General features: G+C 32.6%; 3 protein-coding genes across 3 annotated transcripts; all 3 read right to left on the reverse strand.

Annotated features, from left to right (window-relative positions):
* Positions 1 to 1,005: 1,005 nt before the first annotated feature.
* Positions 1,006 to 4,648, reverse strand: LOC131643344 (arginase, mitochondrial-like). The gene is made up of 8 exons (XM_058913542.1): positions 4,556 to 4,648; positions 3,516 to 3,623; positions 2,992 to 3,129; positions 2,627 to 2,789; positions 2,395 to 2,528; positions 2,093 to 2,302; positions 1,757 to 1,867; positions 1,006 to 1,661 (listed from the first exon to the last, which is right to left on the reverse strand). The coding sequence occupies exons 2-8, from the start codon at positions 3,618 to 3,620 to the stop codon at positions 1,395 to 1,397; spliced, it is 1,128 nt and encodes a 375-aa protein (XP_058769525.1). The 5' UTR covers positions 3,621 to 3,623; positions 4,556 to 4,648; the 3' UTR covers positions 1,006 to 1,394.
* Positions 4,649 to 9,413: 4,765 nt separating this feature from the next.
* Positions 9,414 to 14,119, reverse strand: LOC131647543 (uncharacterized). Its single transcript, XM_058917433.1, has 3 exons — positions 13,912 to 14,119; positions 10,509 to 10,591; positions 9,414 to 10,073 (listed from the first exon to the last, which is right to left on the reverse strand). The coding sequence occupies exons 1-3, from the start codon at positions 14,117 to 14,119 to the stop codon at positions 9,414 to 9,416; spliced, it is 951 nt and encodes a 316-aa protein (XP_058773416.1).
* Positions 14,120 to 14,260: 141 nt separating this feature from the next.
* LOC131647553 (uncharacterized) lies at positions 14,261 to 15,995 on the reverse strand. The gene is made up of 3 exons (XM_058917443.1): positions 15,440 to 15,995; positions 14,910 to 15,351; positions 14,261 to 14,828 (listed from the first exon to the last, which is right to left on the reverse strand). Exons 1-3 carry the CDS (start codon positions 15,993 to 15,995, stop codon positions 14,261 to 14,263), a joined length of 1,566 nt encoding a protein of 521 aa, XP_058773426.1.
* Positions 15,996 to 21,174: the final 5,179 nt, after the last annotated feature.

Here is a 21,174-nt window from a genome sequence, read left to right on the forward strand (position 1 = left end):
AATGAAAGAATAGTTTGAGACATTGGAGCAGAAAGAGAGTTGAATCGTTTGACTTGGTAACAGTATAAAGCTTGCCTAGTTATTAGTATTGGTATGATTAGACTTAAAATGTTTGATAATCATGAGTCTCTTCAATCCATTATGAGGTATATTTCCGAGCTTAAGTGAAATTTATCTTTTATAAACATCTCTAATGATTTAGGATATTGCACTAAAATTGAATGTGGAGTATTGAAAAATTTTCATGGTACATTATTTATGACTAAAGGGTCTAAAATGTTTGGGTTTTAAATTTAAGATGGTTCTACTATTATAAGTCATGGATCATTAAATAGTCAAGAATTTCATAAAAATAAAAAATAAAAAACCAATCTATGGCATTTAAAATTAAAATATGATAGTGAAAGATGTTTGGTCGAGCTACCAAAAAGTTTTTTCCTTTCTTGCTTGAGTTAGGTTTATACATTATTATGTATTTTAAGTGTTTTATGTAATCATGGAGTTATGCCTAAATTAATCTATCAAAGAAAATTTAATCTTTCATCTTATTCATAATACTTGTTGTATTTGCATTATGTTTGTGGATCCATGAGGTTCTGATGGGTTCTCATAGATCTATATCATGGGTTTAAAAATAGAGGGTTGCTATTCTTACAATGCTAACTCTACACCGTATGCTACACCTTTTCAAATACATGCATGTGGTTGTTTTCTTGTTTTTAAAAAAAGTAAAAAGAAATTATTAAACATATTAAAAAAACCAAAACCGTGTCAAAATGCGGTGTTAGTGTCATTTTTGGTGTAGCCATATCATTTCTGATAAAAATAATATTGTTGGAGATCAAATTCATGATCGGTTCCACTTTTCCTTTCCGTTATACTTTCAATAACACACTCTTCGTTACTTCGTTCGTAAAACCAAAGTTTTTTTTTTTTGTAAACAAGGAATAATATATAAGGGAGAACTAAGGGTTCTCCAACCTGTTTACAAAGCGAGCACGCTCGACAAAAGAGATTACGCACCAATTACAATTACGACAAAAAAAGCAAAGGCTCTTTGTTAAATTGTACAAAAAGTCCATCTCCAAACCAAGGTTTTGATCCTCCAAAGCAAATCATCCATGCTCCAACTCTCCTCTCTAAAACACACTCCATTCCTAGTAATTCTTCATAAAACCAAAGTTGATTAACACAAAACATTGACAAACATTTTTTCTTTATTTAGCCATAAACTCAACACAAGCAAATTAAAAACAAAGGTACAAACATTAATGTGCACTGACTTAGACTAGGTAAAGCCTAAAGCACATGTACACACTAATCTTTTATTAATGCTTCAAATAAAACTTAGTAATAAAAACTAAATCTCAACAGCAGGATAACCACTTGATTCATCATTTGGACATCTTTGCAGCCAATTCTCTGACCAACTTAGCAGCTACAAGTGCAGTCATGTTATTGATAGCATCACGTTGTGGATTGTATTCAACAACATCTCCACCAACAATGTTACCTTCGAGGTTGTGAAGAATGTTTAGAACGTCTCTTAGAGAAAGACCTCCAGATTCAATGTGAGACACTCCTGGAGCATAGCCTGGATCAAGAGAATCTAAATCTATTGATACATATACACCTTTCACACCTTCACCAGTACCGAGTTTCTGCGCAAATAAATTTGTCAAAGTTCAAAACTTAAATATATTAAGCATAACAAAAGCCGATCATAAAAAAAAAATAGAGAGAAAGAGAAAGATACCAAGTTCTCTAAATAGTCGCGTTCTTTTGCGAAATTTTTCATTTCGTGTATCTCTACCCCATATTTTTTGCCTTGTGCTCTTCCTTCGGCCGTTATTGATCGTATACCAACCTATGAAAATAAATTAATGAGTTAGAAGCATTAAAAAAAATATATTCGCATTATATTTTACAAATTATAATCATAAATTTAAATTGTGATTCAACTCGCAAATGCGTCTATAGTCATTGTGGATGCTGTGATGCGTATTTAGGCAGCTGTATAGTGAATATTAATTGGAAAGCACTTAGAGTATGTAACATGTTAATAAATGAAATAAAGATTTGAAAGAAATACCTGCACTAGTCGATTGGCATATTTACCCTCCATGATTCGAGCAAAGGGTGAAGCATGTGAATAATGGTTATCTTCAAAATTTTCATAGAGATCAGGATGTGCATCAAAATGAAGAATATCAACTTTTCCTCCAAGCTTCTCAGAAACAGCTCTAACAACAGGATATGATATTGAGTGATCACCTCCCAAAACTAATGGACGCAATGGAGGCTGCAAAAATATTAGTCAATGCAAAAAAACATGAGAATAAAATAAATTCTTTTAAATACCATAAAAATGAAGAATATGACTAGTAAGTATACATTATCCATCACTATCTTGACAGAATCACTGATGAACTTCATTATTTTCTCTTCACTGACTCCTAAATTTCGCATATCTTGGACAGGGATATCACCCGCATCCGCTAATATACGCGGGTCAATTAAATCCTTGCCTAAAAAAAATACAGAAAAATAAGGTGACCTGAGTTCGAATTTAAAAATTTATATAATAAACTTTTGAGTTAAAATAGCGAAGACTATGTGTATATACCTTCTTCGGTTGTTGAGTTTGTGCTATCATCCCAAATGGCCTCCCTAATGCGAGGAGGCGCAAATGCTGCGCCTTCATGATATGATGCATTGTGTCCTAAAGGTACTCCAAGAAGAGTTGAAGTTGCTGTAGCACCATTCAGAAGAGTCTTTGCAATTTCTGCCTATACAAAATTAACCAACTTAAAAATTAGTGATGGAAAATAATCCCATTCTACCTTTATAATGCGTCGAAAATTAGTGACGAAATAATAATCCCTTTATATTTCTCTCCATCACAAAATTTAATGGTGAAATTTAAGAACATTTTTCATGATTTTTTTGTGATAAATTAATTAAAATAAGTCAGTTGTGGAAATAATTTGCCTTAAGCTTAGCTTTTTCTTTGAGATATGTAAGTGATGCATTGATCACACTTTCTTGACCAGCATTTGTCAATTCAGTTACTGCTTCTTGACCTTTATGGAAATTGGAGCCTAATGCTGATGTACTTGAGATCATCTTCTGTAACAAAAGAACAAATAAAACATTCAGCATTTTATTTTTCTATAGAAGCCAAAGATATTACTATAACTGATGAGAGTTTACTTTTTTACCATTTTTTAAAAATCTATATTGTATGACATAATTTTTTTCTTCAATATTAACTAAAATAGTAAAAAAAATAATCCTTTTACTCAGATCGTCTTTGAAGATGTGCTACCGCGCCCAGACTTAAAATTTATCACGATTAAGACGTACTTAAATAGAATCTTATTAGATCTGTCACTATTTATTTTATTTTTAAAAATCATGATATCCGACCTTGCGACTGACATTAGATCTGTCACTATTAAAACATAATTAAATTAAAATTTCCAAAAATATAAGACGGCTTTGCTTTTACTTACCTTAAAATTTGTTTTTCCTTGAACAAGTGAAGGTGAACCATCTATCATACGAGTTGCTCTGTCCAGTGTATGCTTGAAGCCTCTGCGTGCTAGGATTGACATCATTTTCTGCATTAAAACACTTAACATTTTATAGATGTTGCCTTCTATTGTAAGAGAAAAAATCCTGCAGAAATTAGTAAATACTCTCATGAAAATATTATGTTTCTTAAAATATATTTTTTTAATCTTACAAACATATCATTCTTTCTTTTACTTCTATAAAAATATTTTAGTTGATCCTTGCAATATATTTTTTAAAATTATTTTTTGCTTCTTTTTTTAGTAAAAAAAAATGTAAAAGGAATATTACACATATTTTACAAAAAATAATTTCCACATGAACAAAATAATGAATAACAGAACAAAAAATATATATAATCTACACATTCAAATGTTATTTGAAGTAATATCTGTAAACAATGATGTCTTGTTAATAAATATCAAAGAATGACATTGCAAGGATAAAAACATTTAAACTATGAGTAACATGATTATTTTTCTAAAGCAAATAATATTATACATAAATAATATTATACAATAAACTGAAAAATGACATAAAAAAGAGAAATTCTTGCATGAAAATGACCTTAAATTCATATTCTTAGGAACAACTAATAAGAAGAGAGTACTTTTTTAATTTATTTTAATCTTAATTTTGTTTTTAATTGGATTCATGGGGTGATTGAGATTATAAAGGAGAGAGAAAACTCTTGATTTATTTTTTAATTAATTAAAATTTTGTGATTGGTTATGTGTAAAACAATTTCTTATGTCTGTGTTCACCTAAAAAAAAAATTTCATAAAAAATATCGAAACAACTAATGAATCTGATAAAACGAAACAACAACCAAAAAAAGAAAAACATCAAGAGAAACTAACCATCCAATGCAAAAGTAGAATATGTGGTAAGACAAAAACTAGGAGCACCAAGAAAAAAAAACATAAAATACATTAAACACAATAAAACTAGGTATCTTATATATCTTACTACTACGTACCAAGTTCTCTACTTTCTCTGTATGATATAACAAAGAAAAATGACCAATGTATGAAACTCACTATGTTAAGCAAGGGGAATGACCTAGCTATTTATAATGGGAGATCACTTACATTTCTAGGGTACTCACATATATTATATTATTTAACAATTAGTTTTTTATTTTAACGATTTACATGTTTAGATAATGTCACGTATTTTTTAACTTATCATTACTTGAATAATGTGGCGCATTTAAAGCATACAGATAGATATAATGAAAATGGGAAAACGGGAAAATACTTTAAATGTTGAGGCTGGTAGACAACAAGTGGAAATTGAAGCAACAAGGAGATATTGGGCCTCAAATGTGTTAAGATTAAACTCCTCACCCCTACAGAATATAAAAAAAATAAATTAAATTAAATTTACCCCCTTTAGAATTTAAAATTTTGTTCACTCTTACACAAATTATTCGGATTATTTTTAAATAGGTTTTCCAAAAATTTATCCACTAATAAGTTGTGAGTAAATTTATGCTTTGGTGGGTGATTTTGATTATTGAATTGCTAAGTTTTCCGAATTGTCTATCAAAATGTTATAAAAAAGATTTTCAAAAATTTACTGATAACTTATTTGTGGATAAAATTAAAAGTGAAAGATATTTAAAAAGAAATCTACAAAAAGGTTTTTATTTTGTAAGCAAGGAATCTATTAAAAGAGAGTACTAGCGGTTCTCTTGCCTGATTACAAGAAGTCTGAAAAATTTGAGAGAGGAAAAATTCTCTTCCAACAACAACTTAAACTAAGCAAGTGAAATGATTCTTGCAGAAATCATAAAAATTACAGTTGGAATAAGAAATATTTCCTATGATAGACCACATGCACAACGTCAATTATATGGACAAAATCAAATCGTAGACATTATAAGTCGTCTCTTTGAACAAGATATCATTCCTTTGATTACAAACATGTACACCAGAAGATCGCCAACCTCACTACCCTTTCCTTTCCTTTTCAAATTTTTAAATTGAATAACTTGTCATACCAATTAAAATAGATCTTCAGAAAAGGGTCATCTAGACTAAAGGATATTCCCATCCATTTCTCCACATCTTTCCAAACAATCATGGCAAGCTTACAATTGATGAAAGGATGCTTCAAATTCTCCTCCTCCTACAAACACAAAACATAACATAAATCATTTCAAGATGAAAAAAATATTTCTTCTTCTCAATTGATCCTTGGTGGCGTGCCTATTGAGGAAAATTCTTCAACCGAAAGCTTTGATTCAAAATGGAACTTCGGCTTTCCATAACCTATCAAAAGGTGCTTTCTTTTTATCATCCTACTCCTCGTCAAGCCCATTTGCTGCCAGCAAAACAAAACCAGAATTAACAGTGTAACCTTCCTTTGGATCTGAATTCCATTCGATTTTGTCTTGATGCCCCCTTTGCGGTTCACCTGCATCCAGAATTTAAAGTAGGAGTTGTTTCCTGCTCTATAACGTATTATCCAGATTTTCTAGAAAACAGAAATAATTCCATTTCCAATTGTTATAACTCCAACTCCCCATGTCGGCCAACATTGCTTCCTTCTTTGAGCTGATTTCGAACAGGTCTTGGAACTAAGTTTTTAAACTCATATTAGACCAATGCATCGCCGACGAGAATGATGTTTATCTTCCATCTCCAATTTGAAATTAATGTTACTTGCAAACACAAATACAAAACCAGTATTGCTTTTTGCTTTCATGACTAAAACCTTCCACCACGATGAAGTTGGAATTCTGCCCCTTTTGCTTATGGAAGAAAATAACGGGAAAAGATGTTGTCGGTGAAAGTTCCACTGAGAGGCAACGTGATAACAGTTTGTGGACTGGAGATGTGGGCGACAGGAGGTCCTCACCAGTTATGAATAAAAAATAAAAGTGGTGCAGGAGGGTGGAATCCGTCGATACCAAGGAAGTTTACAGGCACAAATACTATTCCTGGTGTAAGGTTATAGATTCTGCGAATGTAGCTGCTCAAAATGTGCTTGTAAGTATATTAATTTAGTTACCTTCGGGTTAAGTTTTGTTGAACATTCTGTTCTTTGAATTTCCACTACTGCAATTTAAGTTGTATGGTTATAGATGATATATTATATGGCATCTTTGCAGCAATTTCCTCAAGAAGTCATCTGCAACTGCATGGACAAGCGTTATACGTGTGTCTTGTTTCGTGATTCTGACTTCAAAAGGGTATTCAAGTGTGAGCTTCATTATGCCAAGAGAGAGTATTGTGTTGAGAGATATCTTTGGAAGGGTTGGTGCGAATTTGTGAAGGAAGGATGCATCCAAGATGGCGACCGGCTAAGATTTGTAATCCGCAACAAACCTTGTACATCAGTTGAACCTGGAACACAACTGGTTGTTGTGGCAGTGGTTAACAGATCCAAGTGTGGATGATTGTGGTTAAATTAAAGGCAAAGATGGTAGTGGAAATATACTGTGTTTTGTTGTTTAATTATGAGTGTGTTATGTAATGAGAGTTTCAGTTATAAGTGTGTTGCAATAGGTATGTGTTAGTTGTGGTGTTGTGTTAGGTTTTTGGTGGCAGAAGGATGATGTAATTTTAACATGGTTGTTTATGTTTCATGTTAGTTGTTGGATACGTTTTTCAGTATTTTTAACGAAATATTATTTTTATTGTATGGTTATAATATTAATATATGTGTTTTATAAGATATTTTATATTGAATGTTTATAACTGAAAATTAAATGGGAATGTTACAATATTGATAGTATATATGTTTGTCAGTGTGTTTGGTTATATAAATAGACATAAAACCTAATTGAAAGAGAAATAGTTTTCTGTGTTTTGAGTTTCATACAAAAGCAAGTTGTGTTGTTGGTTTTTAATAAATGGATAAAACAAGAGTTCTTATTCATTCCAGGCAGATTAATTGTTTTTTAATTGCCAAAGTATGTTCACAGGTATGTACAGCAGTTTCTTGCGTAAAGAGTTAATCATAGGTGTTATGTTGTTGTATATAATAAAATTATCTCGACTCATAAGTTAACTTTTGTAAATTTGAAGATGTATCTTGAAATAGATCCAGAATTCACACTGAATTACGATGACGAATTAAACAAAGGTTGGACAGTGCTCAACAACCAATGTGTCCACCGTGAGTTGATCTTTAATAAAGTTGGTGATCATACCATGATAATAAGTGGGTGGTGCTTGTTGGAAGCATATTATGATTTTGCTGCGGACGTTATTGTGGAATTTGGTTGTTATGGGGACAATAATTTTGGAATTAACTGATTTAAAGAGGTGGCAGATTGGGTGGATTTACCGTACTTTCACGGCCGATACATATCTGATGAGAACATTCATTCGTTTGTTGTTACAGTTTCTCAATTTTCATTAATTGAAGGAAAATTAGTTTAGTAACGGCTGTTTATAGTATTCAGTCTTTTGCTTAAGGTTTAATTAAGTAATATTGTAAATTAACAGTTTGTATTTGTATTGCAGAAGTTGGGGTTAAATACTGCAAGAATATTGGGAAGTTGTGGGTATGAAGCTCTTGTTTTGTGTGGGGAAAGTGGTATGTCAACAACAATGAAACTGTTAAACATTCATGATCCTTACGATACACAGTTAGGTCCTGGGTGGGATATTTTTTGTAGATGTCATACAATTGATGCAGGTGAATGTATTGTATTTCGAGTTGATGTCAGATCTCGTTCTGCAATATGTTATGTTTATAGGTTTCCAGGTTAATATATTACCGTAATTGGCAAGTGTCACTATAATTGTTTTTGATGTTTTTCAGTGTTTACTTATAAGTAAACATTCAAAGATTGTGTCGAGTTTATGTTTTAATAGAAATCAAATTAATGAAATTGAAAAAATAGTATAATAAAAGCAACATGATGTGAAACCAATGTGAATGAATACAGATATGGTACCAACAGAGCAATTATATATTGTTGAAGATCTCCTTGTAAACTACATTTGTAGTTGTTGTTTTAACTTTTGCATGTTGATCATGTATTAATATTTTGATTCCTTGTTTTGTAGTCACTCTTGATAGTGCAACATATATTTGTCCATGGGTAAAAACATCCCTTGGTAGGTATAGACCAACAATATCCAAAGATTGTCCTTGGGATTTGTTTATTGTCATAGCATATGACACTATAATGGGGAACTGTCTTCTATTGAGCTTGAACGGCCATGGTGATTGTGAAGGTGACATATACATTCGTGGGATGTAAACCTGATTGTCAGAGTTCTTTCCAGCTATTATTGAAGCTTCAATAACATGGGTTCCCAATTTTGTTACTATCAACCTTGTTCCGTTACATAGGCCTTCAGACTGATCAATGTTCCTCATGAGCATAATTGGTGTTCCAACATTTAACTTTAAATGATGGGTAGGCAAACCAGATGTATGGAGCGAACTGAGAAATTCTGGAGTTACGATATTTACCACCGTGTCGTCATTGATTTCAGACTTATCAACAGAATTGGAGCTGTAGTAATCTCGCACGTCTCCTCTATGAAGAATAGAATGAGGTAAATGAAATAAATATGAAGAGTTGAAGTTTTTAAAGGTTGTTGAGAAAGATGTAGACCTGACATTAATTCAAGGATATGATTGTTTATTTCATCCACATTTTCTAATGTAGAAGCAAGAATTGCTCGACCCTTAAGGTAATGTATCGAATGATAATTGTGAATAAATTCAGGATACGTAGCATCAACAATGGCGACAATTGGGTCTTCGAATTGTGTTATCAACAGGTCGGGTGGAATTTCAAAATCAGCAACACCGTAATTGGGCTCATATACCTTTCCTTCGCCGATTCTTAACAACCATTCTGAAAACTATTGAATTTCGGTTTTATCATTTTCTGTCAGACCGGATTGCAGCCGCATGTTTTTGGTTAATGTTAACACCTGAACAGTATTCCATATGTAAGAAGCATTTATGGCAAAATGTACAATATCTGAACGACTTCCTCGAGGGACAACAGGTAAAATCTGTCTGAAATCACCTCCAAACACAACAACTTTTCCACCAAACATCTCCTTTGAGTTACTGTATGTAGACATTACATCTCTGAGAGTTCTGTCAAGTGCTTCAAAAGCATGCTTGTGTGCCATTGGAGCCTCATCCCAGATAATTAGTTTAGTTTGTCTAAGAAGGTCTCCAACATAATCATTGTACTCAATTTTGCAAGTAGAATTATCTAGTGTTGGCACTGGTATCTTAAATTTTGAATGTGCAGTTCTACCTCCTGGTAACAATAATGAGGCTATACCACTGGTTGCGACTGTTAGACATATATCATGTTTGGACCTTAATGTTGTTGCCAGTGTTCTCCACATGTATGTCTTACCAGTCCCACCGTAACCATGTAGGAAGAAGACTGCACCATTTTGTGAGTAGACGGCTCCCATAATTTTTTTATACATAGCTCTTTGTTCATCTCTCCGGTATTTCACATTGAAGAATAAATTTATGAATCTATAGTCATTATCAATCTATAAAGAATAATCCAAACAAAGAGTAGTATTATAAAAAATAGTTAACGATAATATCAATTGTTTACCTGTAAGTCCACTAAAGAGATTTGTGAATTCTGTCTTTGTTTTTGCAATTTCATAATTGCGTTCATCATATATCAGTCTATTATCTAATTGTTGCAGAACATATCCATCCGGATAAGGGATTGGTTTGAAATCTTTTAGAGTCCTTTTATTTTCTTGAAGCAGCTTTTCAATTTCAATTAGTGTCAAATTTTGCAATTCCGCTTCTGTGAGAACCAATTCTGATTTTCAACATTATAAATAACAAACTTAGGAATTGGATAATAGGAGAGATGAATTTGGTTGTAATTATATATACATAATATATATGTAATAATAATTTATGACATATTGATTGAATTTACACTCTTAAAAACATGTATTTAAAACCAATTTCCTTTGAGCATGTAGGACACCATCAGATAACAGCTCCCATGATTCTCTCCAAACATGTGCTGGGCGATTAACAGCGCCTGACAATAGCATGACCACAAATAGTTTTCGGACAAAATGTCCAAACCCCCCATTCACTTGCCTCTTTGAGAGCACCAATATATTCTTTGTCATCTTCTAGAAATCTCATTGCGAAGCATGCATCTCTAAATGTTTTATATTGGCTGCTACAAACCTTGCGAATTTATTCATAACTTGTAGGTCCCTTGACTACTGTCAACATCATCCGCAGGTAAAAAAATTCACCAGTTGTTGGTGGAACCCATATCAATCTACCAATGGTGAATCCCTTTTTGCGGGGCCTCCACTCCCTTTCTCTCTTGTGGTAAACAAATTTAGATACAAATTGACCATAAGTGAGTGACTGTGCCTCAGGATACTTTGAGTTTGCAGAGAGCCAACCAGTAAACATGGAATCAATAACACTTGCATTCTCCAAAACATTTCCATGCGATCATGATCAGTGTAGTAAACAACCTTTTCGCCTACCAGGTTGTAGAACATACGCTCAACTGCAGGTCTTCTACCATGAATGTTAAAGGAGTGAATTCGCCAGCATGCTTCACATGGTGAGATATATCTGCAATCTAAGTATTGTTTTATTTCATCAACCGGTCCGTTGTCATTTTTTGACACCGAAGCTGTTATTCTGTCATAGCCTTTACTAATGTATTTGAAAAGATTTTTGATAGAAGTGCTCTGGTTACACCATTCCATGTTTATATGTGCGTTGTATTTTAGGAGAAATCTTTTGTTATAAGGTACAACATGACGGTTGTCCAATGTGATACCATTTTTTCAATACTATGTGTTTTTGATCTTCTCCTATATAGGGGATAACCTTCTACATCAACAATAGTTTCCTCGTTAAACTTCTTGGGAAAGTATTTAGAGCATTTACCATTTTTCATACAGGTTGAGATCGTGTGCGACAGTCCACAGGGCCCATGCATCATGTTAGATTTAACCAAGGCATACAACCTCGGATGAAGAGAAGGGTCTGGTATTTCAGCACAGATGATGTGGTCGATGTCGGATGGTGTGGGGTATTTGCTCTGAGGATGTAAGAAAATCAAAATATGTGCGTGTGGCAATCCCGTCTTCTGAAATTCAATTGTGTACATTGTAACACCCCATATTTTACATTATTTAATTTAATTGGAGTTTAAATTAATTTCTTGGATTATTGGTATTTTTATTGGAATTATTGGGAAATTATAAAATGTTAGTCGTTGGGTCAAGTGGTGGTGTTAGTAATGTGGGGGTGCTAAGTGAGTGAGCCCATTACTAATTATTTTATGTTTTCATAAAATAAAGGAATTGTGAAAAAGGGAAATTAGAAGCAAAAGAGAAAAGTTGGAGAACAGAGAGATACGTGAAAGAGGAGAAGACGAGGAAGAAGAGGACCTTCGAAGATTCGACTCTAACGTAAGGGGGGACTCTTAGGGTTAGTGATTATTATGAAATCAAGGGTAGTAGAATGGATTAGAATTATTGTTTGATTCAATTGTATGTGTTGGGTTTTTGGGGTTGTTAGATTTTGAGTAATCTTATAACTTTTATGTGAATTTGATGAATTTGGATGATGATGCTCATGTCTGTTGTTGATTGATGTTGGAAGCATGTTAGAATGGTGTTATAACATGTAAATTGGTGTTGTTTCGGTGTGATATCATAATGGTACGAAATTGGATTGGTAGAGAAGCTGAATTGCTGTCAAAAAAATGGATTTTGGGGTTACTGGTACGAAGTAACCGGTTACTGGGGTTTGGGTAACCGGTTACCAAACTGTCTGGGAGGCAGTAACCGGTTACTAAAATGGTAGTAACCGATTACCCATGGTAAAAACAAAAATCTGAGTTTTTGAATCTCAGTAACCGGTTACTGGGGTTTGGGTAACCGGTTACCACTGTTTTCTTTTGAAAAATAAAATATTTTATAAAAGCCATAACTTTCAAACCGTACATCCATTTTGAGCGCCATTTTGAGCGTTGTGAAGCTTATTTAAATCTTTATATGATGAATTGGTGAAATGGGCAGTGGCTCTATTTTATTTTAAATGTTAATTTAATTTAATTGATGGATTGTAGCATTGTGTACATATATGTGTGAATGTAACGGTGTGTTGTTATGGTGATGTAACCACTTTGAATTCATTGGGACTAATATTCATAGATGTGTTAAGTGATGTGATATTCATGATATGTTGGGATGAATATATATACTATTTGAATGTGCCTTGTTGATAATGATCGTTTAAATGTATATGTATCGAGATGTGGATTTAATAATGATGATGCTAAAATTGAATACATGTTGATATGATTATGTGTGATATAATTGTGGATGGTGAATTGTGATGGATGTGTGTTTACGTGATATGGTGATGACGTAACTCTTTGTTGTTGTTGTGTTGGTTCGTTGTACTTGGTACTCAATTGTGGATTGTGTGATTGTTATTATGTTGTGTGATGAGTTGAATTATGACAATGTTGTGTATATGATTAAATTGGTGATTTGCATGTGATAGATGAGGCATGCATTTGTTTGAATCATATGTTGACTATATCCAGATGGAGAGGGATCAGTGGTAGATAATTCCCATTGTGTGGAATTAGTGAGAGAAGTAGTTGTATCCTTGATGATGGTGGATCGGTAAGATGGGTTAATCCCATGATTGGTACCACATGCATATAGTTGCATTGCATTAGGCGTATGATTGATTATAACATGAATGGAAGGTTGTCCAATGTTATAATGTTGTGTGTTTGATTAACTGTTGTGTATCTGAAATACATGTTATAATTGGGTGAATAATAATTGTATGATGTTTTGCTGCTGATGAATGTATAATACTTATTAATTTCGAATGAGACTCACCCTTACATGTTGATATTTTCAGATCGAGGAGTAGTGGCCTATTGATCGGTGAGGATAGCTTATAGAGCTCATCCAGTAGTTCGATGTCGTGTCAGTCATGCTCTGATAGTGTAACACTGGGGAACGATTTAGTTAGAGTTTGAGTTGTGTACTTTGTTTTGGTGGTTTTGGTTTTATTCCATTACTTTAATTTGGAGATGTATACTTTCCGCTGTGTTAAACATGATGTCGTTTAATTGATGAATCGTTTCTAATAAGGCATGACAATTGACACATGTTTGTTTTAAATTAATTGTGGCACTCTTGATTATATGTTTTTACTCTAATTAATTTATAAATTTTCGCGGGGTTTAGAAGAGTGTTACATACATAACTATCGAGGTAGGAGTTAGTTAATATGTAATTTTAATTTAAGAAGAAGATGTTAATTACTTAAAACAACTTAACAAAGCATACTTACATGCCAAAACTTTGCCTAGAACATGCTTTTTAGTTATATCGGCAATGAGTTCGTCAAATTTTATTTTGAAGACTTTAGTAATAATATCAGGTTGATCGTGTGGTTGTAAACCAGTTTCTGACAATGCCCGGATAATCTCTGGCCATGTTGGATTGCAAGTAAATGTAATGAATAGGTATGGAAAACCCAATCTACTTGAAATTGCCATTCCGTCAAAATACAGTTGATCCATATATCCTTTTCCACTGACAAAAGATGACGACAAGACAACTCGCTTTCCCCACTTTTGTCGTTGTCTGGTATCATCGTTATTGCATTCATCAGTCAACCTGTTATGTTTTCCCACTCTTTATTTTGATTGATTATTTCGCAACCATTTTAGTCTTTCAGATTCCATCATACAATAACCATCTACCAAGAACTGTTGAAAAAGACGGCGTGAGTGTAGCAAAGTTTTTGCCTCATATTTACGTTCTTGCAACCTGTATGAAAGCCAATCCTTGATGCTCTGACGATTTTTTCTAGTAACCTTAGTTTTGTGGCGATACCTATGTAATATGTTTTTCCTATAACCATCTTCACCATACGCAAATATGAGAGGGTATTGATATGCCAAATATGATGGATGTAACTCATCAATACGTTGCAAACCACCGTTGCGTGCTTGAATAATAATGTCCCTATTACAAGCAGAATCAATGTCTCCCATAACTAGTGCAGCAACTTCCGAAACCGTCGGTCTGTTATACACGCGTCCATCCTCAGGTCTATCACATATAACCCTCAGTTTTAAGTCTAAGAATGCATTATCGTCCAGAATATCCCTCGCCATTCTAAAAAATTTAGCATGAATATTGAACTCATCTAACATGATCTTCAACTTGTGAACAATGTTCTTGTCAATTTCAGTATTGTCTCTGTCCATTTTATGGGACGTTAAAAATAAATATAGGTAAGGATCACGAAGAAATGAACTATTTGTGGGATATTAGAAATACCTGAAACACTTCATTCTATTAGAAACTTCATTATCTGTGTCATAAATATATAGCTGAGCATATAAGGGACGGTCTCCAGTTTCTGGTAGTAGAGTACCTATTCGATGACAAGTTTGACCGTGTAGTCTCAAAGTTGGTGGCCCTCCGGTCTTTGAGTATGATGTGTCAAATTTCATTCCAGGAGAAGTAAACGAAAACATTGAGTTGTATGTTCTAATATTATTCCGATAATTTTTGCTGTCGGGAGATGTTTTATTAAACAGCAGATGCTTCAAGGGTGGTGGGGGTTCCTCAAGTAAAGGCAAAACAATTTTACCATCGCGACAGCAGCGATGGAATGTTGGAACATGTCCCTTTTTGATTTTACTGGCACGTTCTTGAAGCCACATATGAGCATGACAATATGTACATTCCCATATTTGATCTCCTATATCAGAATATTCTGCAAATTTATAAATTAATTAATATATTGTCATTTCCGATCTAAACATTTGATGTGTCGTTGCAATGTTTATTCTTTCTAACAATACCTTGTAAATTTGAATCTGGTAAGGCTTGTTGTTCAATGTCATCATCAGAGTCCGAAGTATTGGAGGAACTGCAATCATCCTCTGAGTTAGACAGTGGTTCCTGGGAATATTGTGTTTCAGGTTGTAGGACATAAATCTTCCTATTCTCCAATATAAGCCTTCTTCTCTTGCGAGCATCAATTGAATGAGATTTATCTTGTAGTTTTTGAATAGAAACTGGGGAGACTGGAGTTGGGGATGGGGCACTGTTGGCATGACCACATGATGTTTTGTTATTTTGCAATATCAGCCTTCTTTTCTTTGTTGCATCACTTAGGTCAGTTTTATCTACCAACTTTTGGTATGAAACAGACACAGGAGAATCACCTGATTCATTGGATATATGTGTAGATATAAAAGGTAGTACAGGTGCTACCCAATTAGTTATTTGAGAGGAAGTAGATTCTTGTGTTTTGTCAGTGCGTTGCGCATCTCTCTTCTCCTTCAATCTAAGTCTCCTACTTTGTCTAGCAATAGAAGAGTTAGTATGATTGTTTCCTTCATTAGTTTGTATCATATTTCATAAAGATAGTAAGGATGGATGTAAGTAGTGCAAAGAAGAATTTGAGTGGAGCAATTTTATATATATATATATATATATATATATATATATATATATATATATATCAATTACAATATAAAACTGTATTGATTAAAATTAGTGGAGTTAAAACAGCGGTTATGAAACAAACAGATATACTATTAATGGGGTATGTTGGAAAGTTGATTGGGATGAGGCAAATGAATGGATAACTTTGTTAACTGTCTCAATAAGTGAAGAATAATTTGCTATATAATTGCTACAATGAAAATGGAAGGTCTTGTCATTATAATTTCCAAACGTTATGTACAATCCTTTATATAACTGATTATAAGAGTCCGTATTAATGATAACATGAATGAACATTAAAATATTTCTAACTCTTATGTGTACCTTTATTTAAATCTGTACCTGATCCGATTATCGATGCTAAAGGAATTATATCAACTGTTGTTTGTTTATCTTGTTGCCCCTAGTGTTTTCCCAGCATTGATCACAACGCCCGTGCAAGTTCCACAACATACTTAACATACTATGCACAAACAAAGACAATCAGAAGCAATTCAATTACCCCATGTAATCAGATAAGTGTCATCAAATTTAAGAGAATACATCCAGTCATATCGCTCAATCAGAAACGAAAAAGCTAACAGATTCTTAACACACACAATAAAAATAAAGGAAAACAGTTACAAAAGTGCTACCTGACCACCGGTATCAGAATCACGCCCCAGTTCCATATTCTCGCCACATATGAGTCCATGGATACTGCACATAAACACGTCGTTAAATTCAAGAATAACAAAACAAAACCATACACAGAGATACGAAAGAGAGCTCCACATAATAAAAACAAAAATTATAATAACATCAATCATGAGCAACACAGCTGGATATCCACTTTTATATTCAAATAATCCAAAACTGAATGAAAAAGTTAAGTAATGCAAAAACACAATGATATAGAATTACACAAACCAATTTTTAATAAGCTACGATACCTAATAAGAACAATTTAGAGCTTCTTTCCTTTCAGACTATTAGCCCAAGTCTCCATAGCATCAGCAGAAGAAATCCTAGGCAATCTGGATCTAACAGAATCACCACTATTTTGTTATCTGAACACATTAACTTTATGTTTTAGTATATCTTGTGTTCAATTCAATGGACTTCACTACCATACATATTATAAACTCTGATTCCACGTACTCTTATATTAATTATTATTTATAACATCCAATGGATCATTTTGTCTGTGCATTTTAGCCGTGTTGATTTCTTAGCAACATTGCAAATTCTTTTTCATGTTATTTTTTATATTAATTAACATCCAATGGATCATTTTGTCTGTGCCTTTTAGCCGTGTTGATTTGTCAGCAATATTGCAAATTCTTTTTCATGTTATTTTTTAGATTAATTTTTTATAATAGCATGTAATGTTTGATTGTGTATTGCATATGAGTCAACGACAAAGTATATCAAAGCAGTAGACTGTATGATTAACAGAAAGCAGAAAACTCTTATATTAAGGGAACAGAAATCAAATTACATAATGGTAACCAAACCAAAAGGACTACACTCACAAGTCTTATTTGTTTATGCGGCAATCAAAACACAAACCGACCGAACTGGAAAGGAATTATAACATGTCCACACCATAAAACAAAAACTGACCAAAACATACATAAAATTATGCAGGAACTACTAATCTATCTTCTCTAGTTTTATAATTTTCTTGAGCTTGTTTGATGAAAGTTCTCCATCACAAGTGCCATCCGAGGTTGTCGACTCACTTGATGCGCCTGGAAACTGTCTTTTGCCAGTAGGAGTAATTGGATATGGGCTATGCGTCGAAGCCACATCAAGATCCTGTTATAGAAGTGAACAAACATCACACAATATAGATGTTGATCAGTCCAATCAAATTGAAGTACATTTCATACCATTAAATGTGCTTACCACAACAAAACCAGGTTCTGAAAGTGCAGTGCCCTTTGCTTCAGCAACGCCTTCCTTGATCTACAAATCATTGGAAATATATTACATAACCATAATATGCGCAAAGACAGTTTAAAATGAATTAACTTACAACTACTAAGAGACCAAAATCATATAGAAACATAAATACCTCAAGTGGTCAGCTGGTATGGAGTTTATAGGTACAACCTCCTATTAAAAGTAAATTAAAATATATTAACATGAAAAAACATATATTATAAACGGGTTTGAAATGAAAACGCAATGGTTAAATTAAAGTACTTCATCTGTGTCAAGCTGATAACTAAGCTCTTTCACAAAAGGTTCATTCTTCAATAGCATAACTACCGAGGCATTCTTCCACCGTGGTTGCCACTTGATTTTGAAAGCCATCTTGCAATCCAACATCTGATCCAATGCCAGTGGAAATTCCAATGGATCATGAATGCCAGTCTATACAAGGATGCAAACCAATGAACATTTATGTCTTGCATAATTGTCTATGTTTTTGGGAGAGTATGTAAACGGAAATACCTTGATTATTGTATGACGCAGCTGAGATAAATCTAACGAATTGAACCGAGATGTTCGTGAAATTTTTACAAATTGAGTTTTAGCTGGGAAAAAGTTCGTGATGAACTCGAACTCGGCTAATTCTTGACGAGTCGAATTTGAGCTGAAAAAAAGTTCGTCATTAACTAAAACTCGATCAATTCTCAACGAGTCGAACTGAATTGAGGTGAGTTCGATTCGAGTCGACTCATTTTCGGCCTTAGCATAGTTGTGTTTTGACTGAGTCTAAATTATTTTAAACTATTGTGTTTCTTGATTTTTTTTTTTCTTTCATCTTAGCGCATTCCTTGTGCTTAGCTGAAATTATTAAATAATTTTTTCTTCCTCTTCGAAAACACTTGGATAAAAAAATCAAGAAATCAATCTTAAAGATTTCGAGAAAGATTCCTACTTAGCCGCAAAGGTAATGAATAGAAATTAAAAAACAAAATAATGCATAGATTAAAGATATACAAACATGTTAGAATTTATAAAGAATGACGATAAGATAATTTTATAGGAACAGTCAGATTCAATATAAAAACATAATAAGATAATAAGAATTTATTAATCTATACCACTTATTATTTATATTGACACACCAGGTCAAATAATAATAAGTGTAAAGGGGGGTTTTGAAAAACAATTGTTTCATGAAAATTCTTATTTTTAAATGAGAGATGAGAGGAAGAAATATTAACCATTAGATTCATCAAGAGAGAGAAATTAATAGCCTCATTAATGTAGTAACATTCTCTCTCTTGATGAATTCAATGGTTGATATTTCTTCCTCTCATCTATCATTTAAAAAATGCTCTCACTTTATATACTCGCTATATATATATATATATATATATATATATATATATATATATATATATATATATATATATATATATATATATATATATATAGGGAACATATCAAGTGAGAGCATTTTAAAATGAGAGATGAGAGGAATAAATATCAACCATTGGATTCATCAAGAGAGAGAAGGTTAATGCATTAATGTGGTTATTATTTTCTCTTTCTTGATGAATCTAATGGTTGCTATTTATTACTCTCATCTCTCATTTTAAAATGCTCTCACTTGATATGCTCTCACTTAATCTATACCACTTATTATTTATATTGACACACCAGGTCAAATAATAATAAGTGTAAATTTGGGGGGTTTTTGAAAAACAATTGTTTCATGAAAATTCTTATTTTATATATATATATATATATATATATATATATATATATATATATATATATATATATATATATATATATATATATATATAAAATAAGGATATCTCAATCCACCCATTAATACTCTTAGGTCTCCGACGAAATTTCAATTATGCCCTCTGTTTTCGGAGATGTACATCATGAAGCATCCTTTTTGTCTAAAATTTAGTTTTATTTAGAGGTGTATCTTCAGAAGTAGTTGGAAGAATTTCGTAATAATTCAATTAAAAGAGGGTTTCGTACATACACATACGAAACAAAATTAAGAAATTTTCATAATAATTTAGTTAAGAGAAGGTTTCGTAGATACACCTACGGAATAATTGAAAACAAAAAATTGTTCGAGTGAAGGTCAATTTTAGTCCCTCACAAAAACTGCAGAGGTCAGATTAGTCATTAAGAAAAAAAATCCCTTATAAAATTTAACTGAGCCATGTTAGTCCCTCTTTAAATATTGTTTTCAAACGATTTTTTTCCTATTTTTAAACCGTGATTGGACTCCTATTTTACGACTGTTGATTTAAAATTATTTGTGAAGGGATTGTAGATAAATCATCGTCATACACGATGTTCTTTTTTTTGGTTGGGTTTATTATTAGGCTTATGAGTGGGTGACTACGGTTTTTCTTGTTATGTATTCTTGTGTATTAGGTGTTATTGTTTTAGTTGTTACTGATCTTTTAGGAAGATTTTATTCTGGATAATTTAGGCTAATTTCTTACTTTTATAAATAATACTTGTGACGAAAATAATACACATGATATGTTGGAAGAAAATTGATTTATACCATATTCCTTAAGTTTTAATGATAACAAAGTATTTAATGAACAATTAGATATACTAGCTTCTGGTGGAAACTCAGACTCTAAAGATCATGTGCTAAGGAACTTAATTTGTACTCAATTTCTGAAAGTATGTTTATCTTGTCAAGTCTAGTTACAATTTGAAAATTAAAAAAAAATCGTTTGAAAAAAATATTAAAAAAGGACTAACATGACTCAGTTAAATGTTGTAAGGGATTAAATATGGACTTTTTTTCTTATGGACTAATTTAGACCAGCTCTTTTTTTGTGAAAGACTAAAATGAGTCTTCATTAACAGTCCAGTCACAGTTCAAAAGTTAGAAAAGAAACCGATTTGAAATGATATTAGTAGAGGATAAACATGGCTCGGTTAAATTTTGTAAATGATTTAATAGAATTTTTTTTCTCAGGGACTAATTAAACTTCTGTAGTTTTTGTGAGGGAATAAAATAAACCTTCACTCAAGTTTGTTAAGAAAAGATTCCGTAGATACACATGTTTCCGTAGATATCCAAACTTGAGTGAAGGTTTAATTAGTCAAGATATCCAAAGATTAACGTCAAAATGAGCTTTTATATAACGTTAAT

The sequence above is a fragment of the Vicia villosa genome, linkage group LG1 (assembly GCF_029867415.1).
Source record: "Vicia villosa cultivar HV-30 ecotype Madison, WI linkage group LG1, Vvil1.0, whole genome shotgun sequence".
Taxonomy (NCBI): Eukaryota; Viridiplantae; Streptophyta; class Magnoliopsida; order Fabales; family Fabaceae; genus Vicia; species Vicia villosa.

Coding starts and splice junctions, on each gene's coding strand:
- LOC131643344 (XM_058913542.1), bottom strand. CDS start 3,620: ATGATGTCAATCCTAGCACGCAGAGGCTTCAAGCATACACTGGACAGA. Junction 3,130..3,515: donor AAGGAAAAACAAATTTTAAG/GTAAGTAAAAGC, acceptor CTTTTGTTACAG/AAGATGATCTCAAGTACATC. Junction 2,529..2,626: donor AAACTCAACAACCGAAGAAG/GTATATACACAT, acceptor TATTTTTTTTAG/GCAAGGATTTAATTGACCCG.
- LOC131647543 (XM_058917433.1), bottom strand. CDS start 14,119: ATGGCAATTTCAAGTAGATTGGGTTTTCCATACCTATTCATTACATTT. Junction 10,592..13,911: donor TCTAGGCAAAGTTTTGGCAT/GTAAGTATGCTT, acceptor TGCTATTGTCAG/GCGCTGTTAATCGCCCAGCA. Junction 10,074..10,508: donor TACATGCTCAAAGGAAATTG/GTTTTAAATACA, acceptor TATTCTTTATAG/ATTGATAATGACTATAGATT.
- LOC131647553 (XM_058917443.1), bottom strand. CDS start 15,995: ATGATACAAACTAATGAAGGAAACAATCATACTAACTCTTCTATTGCT. Junction 15,352..15,439: donor ACCAGATTCAAATTTACAAG/GTATTGTTAGAA, acceptor ATAAATTTGCAG/AATATTCTGATATAGGAGAT. Junction 14,829..14,909: donor AATAGAATGAAGTGTTTCAG/GTATTTCTAATA, acceptor TAAAATGGACAG/AGACAATACTGAAATTGACA.